Source organism: Penaeus monodon, chromosome 19 (genome assembly GCF_015228065.2).
Source record: "Penaeus monodon isolate SGIC_2016 chromosome 19, NSTDA_Pmon_1, whole genome shotgun sequence".
Taxonomy (NCBI): domain Eukaryota; kingdom Metazoa; phylum Arthropoda; class Malacostraca; order Decapoda; family Penaeidae; genus Penaeus; species Penaeus monodon.
The window spans coordinates 19,197,267-19,201,326 of NC_051404.1; the positions used below are offsets into that span (position 1 = coordinate 19,197,267).

Sequence of the window (4,060 nt, forward strand, 5' to 3'; positions counted from 1 at the left end):
TTCATTGCTACAACACAATAAAATAATTTTAGAAAACAAACAATAACAATACTGCACAGCAGATGTTACAGTATCCATATGCAATAACAACTTATACTGGCCATTTCAATAATATTTACATACATAACTCTTTTTATACAAGAAAATATACAATATCATAAGAATTTACCTAATAACAGAAACTGGAGTCGGAGATTCAGTTCAGTAATATGAAAATCATTGATATTGAATGCAGTCCTTATTCATTATTCAAAATGTACAAAAAAAAAAAAGGTTCGTTGATTAACAGTTACTTAATCCTGGCAGATATGGATGATAAATAAATTCTTCACATATCATCCGCAATCACCTAAGAGCACTTTCAAAGGACGTAAAGTTAATAAAGAATCGATAAAGTTAATCCTGCCACACAACTGGATTGTTTCCATACACTGATAAAGAGGACTCCATGATTAATGAAGTGCAAAAAATGCCGAGATCCTTGGTTTGAAAACACACTAATAATTCAAAACAAACATCTGAAACTGACCACTAATCTATCAATCGAACTTCCTATGACAACTTGCATCCTAAATACAATACATAGAAGAAATGGAACACACACAATCATGGACCTAATTTTACTGATCTGACATTTATAGTATTAAAGAACCTTTCAGGCAAACTATTTGTAACTTGAAATGTACAAGATACAAATTCCAAGTTAATGTAATAGTCTGCACTAAAGACACAAAAATATCTCATTGAAAGGGATACGTAAATCTAATACAGACTAGCTCCATCATAACACCATTTAGGTAACAGATAAAAATTCACCTGATGAATCTTTCTGAAATTATTTTAAACTACCTTTAGCCTTATAAATTAAAAACTTGTGTTCAGCATACATGATACCAACATCCTTTAGCTGCAAACTGATATATTCATCAGATTCATCAGAGAGAATTCCTTTCCCATTTTTAGTTGTACCTGGCAATGCTCATGCCCTGGTACAAGATGAGGGTCTCGTGATGGTAAACATTTTTGATAAGATTTTGCAATCCTTCAGCATACCCACTAAGTGGTGCAATGTGCACTTGGGTGTGCTTGTGTTTACAATTACACTCATTACATGAAATACATATTAAAATCATTTAAACCACTAACAGCTTCAACAGAATCTTTATAACTTCTACAAAATTTAACAACCTAATGTTGTCAATTACTGTTAGATATCTTTTGAAAGATATGTAATGGTCATTCAACAGTCTATAACCCTTAGAATATACTGTACTTATAAAGAATATCACAAATCTACTTCCACAAGGCTTAACTGGCAAATTCATACTAACCAAGCAATCTATTTCTTTTACATTTGTAAACACTGTGATTGACTCTACTGTAGCAACATTTAAGAATTCATGTTGGCAAGCTAACCACACAAAAAATTATTTCTATGCAACTAGTAATGTCTGATGCAACTCTACAAAGAAGCCAAAAGTACCTAGTGTATGCATTTAAAATTAATAATAAACACTCAGATTTACAAGCTGACCATATAATGATTGCATGTCACTTGAGATTCAGTATTCCTAAAATGTCAGTATGTAAATGCTTTTGGGCTGATGTACATTAATTCCATAAAAATGTTTTTATCTCTAAATTCAATGCCAACTTACAACAGCTATTTTCATGCAATATTGAAGATTCCCTTCTTCCTTATCATGTCTTCTTACATCACTATTATTTGGTTATGTTGAAATCCTTTTGATTCTAAATGCATCACTACAACCAAATCGCTTTTTCATTATTGCTTTACCATTTCTTTATATTTCTTGCCTTACTTTATTGTATTTCATGTGCTGTATGTTTTTGCACATTCTTTCACTTACTGCTCCTGAATCTTGAACTTATCCACTAAACTTATTTCACTTAAAACTGCTTGAATTCTACTAATAAATAAGTAGGGGGAAAAAATTATAACCTCTAACATCATGAATATGCTTCCTGTCATGCCAATAATGACATTAATATCATAGCATTTTCCTGACTAGGTTCAACATTTCCGGGGGATGAACTGCACACTTTAATATTATGAATGGCCTATTTACTAATTATCTTTAAGTAGGCATGAGTATCCTAAGTAGTTATATTAACTACACTCTTTGGGTTATACTTACCTATTCGGTAATTTGTAATTGATATGGTAACTTGAGTATTCTAAACTACTTTACTTTATTCTCTTAGCAAAAATACACTAAAGAAAATATAGTTCAGTTGGCTGTAAAAACGATTTTTTCTTGATTCATCACTATGAAAAAATCCTTGATTTTCTCTATTCAAAAATCCATTCAGAATCTATATTGTTCCTTGATAAATGAACAAGCAAAAATATCACAATACAAATATTTTAGTGAAGTTTAAAATATTTTGGTCTTACACGTTTGCAAAGCTATAAACCTCAATGACCTTCACTTCAAAGTCAACATCGGGTGTGAGAGGAGGATTGTCAAAGGTGTTGCACTTTTCTGTTTTGCCGAAGCGGAGTTCTTGGTCCAACATGATACCTTGTCCATCTCTGCCAAGAGATATGAAATATAGTTACATGCTTGTGGCTACAAACTCACATATGAAAACAATCTTCATGAACATGTACCGTAAGTGTAAATACTGAAATATCATCATACACTACAGAAGCATGATTTGGGCAACAAACAAATAACAATAAAATCAGTTCTACTTACCCTCCACCAATGGTGATCATGTAGCTGTCTGCATGCATGAAGAGTTCTGATGAATGCTCCACTGAAGACAATTCTGAATTCTGCTGCTGTTTGGATATGCCAACCCACTGGTATTTGGCAACAGTAGGCCGGAGGCTGAACAAGAAGCATTCTCCTGTTCCAAAGTAGGTCTGTCGGTTCCCAAATTCGTCCTTAAGGTTGCGCTGTTCCCAAGCCGTGGAACAGTAGGCACCAAAGACATGGTCTTTTACTGTTCGTATGCATATGAGTGTTGGTTCATGCTTCTCCACACGCTGTTATGACAAAAAAAAAATTACAATCAGAGAGGAATGGTACTGTATCATGAGTCCTAGATATCTATTCCAGAATATGGTGCAAGAACCATATATTCCATGTTCAAATAAAATATGCACAAAATAATGATAAAAGAAAAACTAAAACAAAAATGTTCATCATGAAGTCAGACAACATTGGGTAACATACCTGAAAGAATGTTGTGAGGGAACAGCCATGTTCTTCAGTGGTGTAAATAAGAGAAGGCTGATGCATTGTCATTCTCACAGGTAGCCACGACCACAAAGTCAAAAGCTGGAGGGAAAAGAAAAAACGCATTAATACATTTTTTCCTAATGTGCATTATTAGATGTTACTCTTACGAATAAAACAGAAGCAAAAATACAATTAAAATCTCATACCACCTTATTCTAATTCTGTATTGCAAATTATGGCCTATACCAAAGCCTATACCAAAGAAACTTCCTGATCAACACATGCATCTGAGTAAGGAAGAATGGAGGAGGACAGCCCAAAACCAACAAACCTCATCTTTGACGACTATCATGGATTTGACGTTATTAACTGGGTATTGACCCATGGCTCGCACACGAGGAGCAGGTGAGCGAGCTCCCTTTTGTAAGCATGCGTAGAAGGGGTTAGTTTGAATTAAAAGCAATACAGTAGAACCAACACAAAGCAATGAGTAATCGCACACAAAATCATTGTGGAAAAGGAATTATGGAAGCAACTCTTTGGAAACTGTTAAGTAAAGAGCTACCTTGGCTGCAACTTTCTGTGAATAATGACCATTTCACAGTTCACTGAGATTGTGCTTCCTTGCAGAAGGCAAAATCATCAAGCAGACATTCAACACATACAAATAAAAAAGCATCTGACATTTTGACTTTCTGCTTGAATCTAATGTAAACAGATTCACTTCCAAAAGACATGATATGTCTCACTTGTATTAATAATTACAAGCTGCTTAGAAAGTGCACAATAGAAGCCAAGAGTAAAATACAAAACATCATCCTTTCTCTTGGAAAAGGAATTTTAAAGTG

The 4,060-nt window shown here is 33.8% G+C and overlaps 1 protein-coding gene across 2 annotated transcripts in view; it reads right to left on the minus strand.

Moving 5' to 3' along the window:
- Nucleotides 1-237: 237 nt before the first annotated feature.
- The window catches only part of LOC119585115 (GTPase-activating protein skywalker-like), a 10,429-nt gene continuing 6,606 nt past the window's right edge, over nt 238-4,060 (minus strand). For both annotated transcript variants that reach the window (XM_037933745.1, XM_037933744.1), the window contains exons 11-13: nt 3,207-3,311; nt 2,724-3,016; nt 238-2,557 (exon numbers count right to left, since the gene is read on the minus strand). In XM_037933745.1, the coding sequence (XP_037789673.1) occupies nt 2,416-2,557; nt 2,724-3,016; nt 3,207-3,311 (540 nt within the window). In that variant the 3' untranslated portion in view covers nt 238-2,415. The remainder of the gene's footprint in view (nt 2,558-2,723; nt 3,017-3,206; nt 3,312-4,060) is intronic.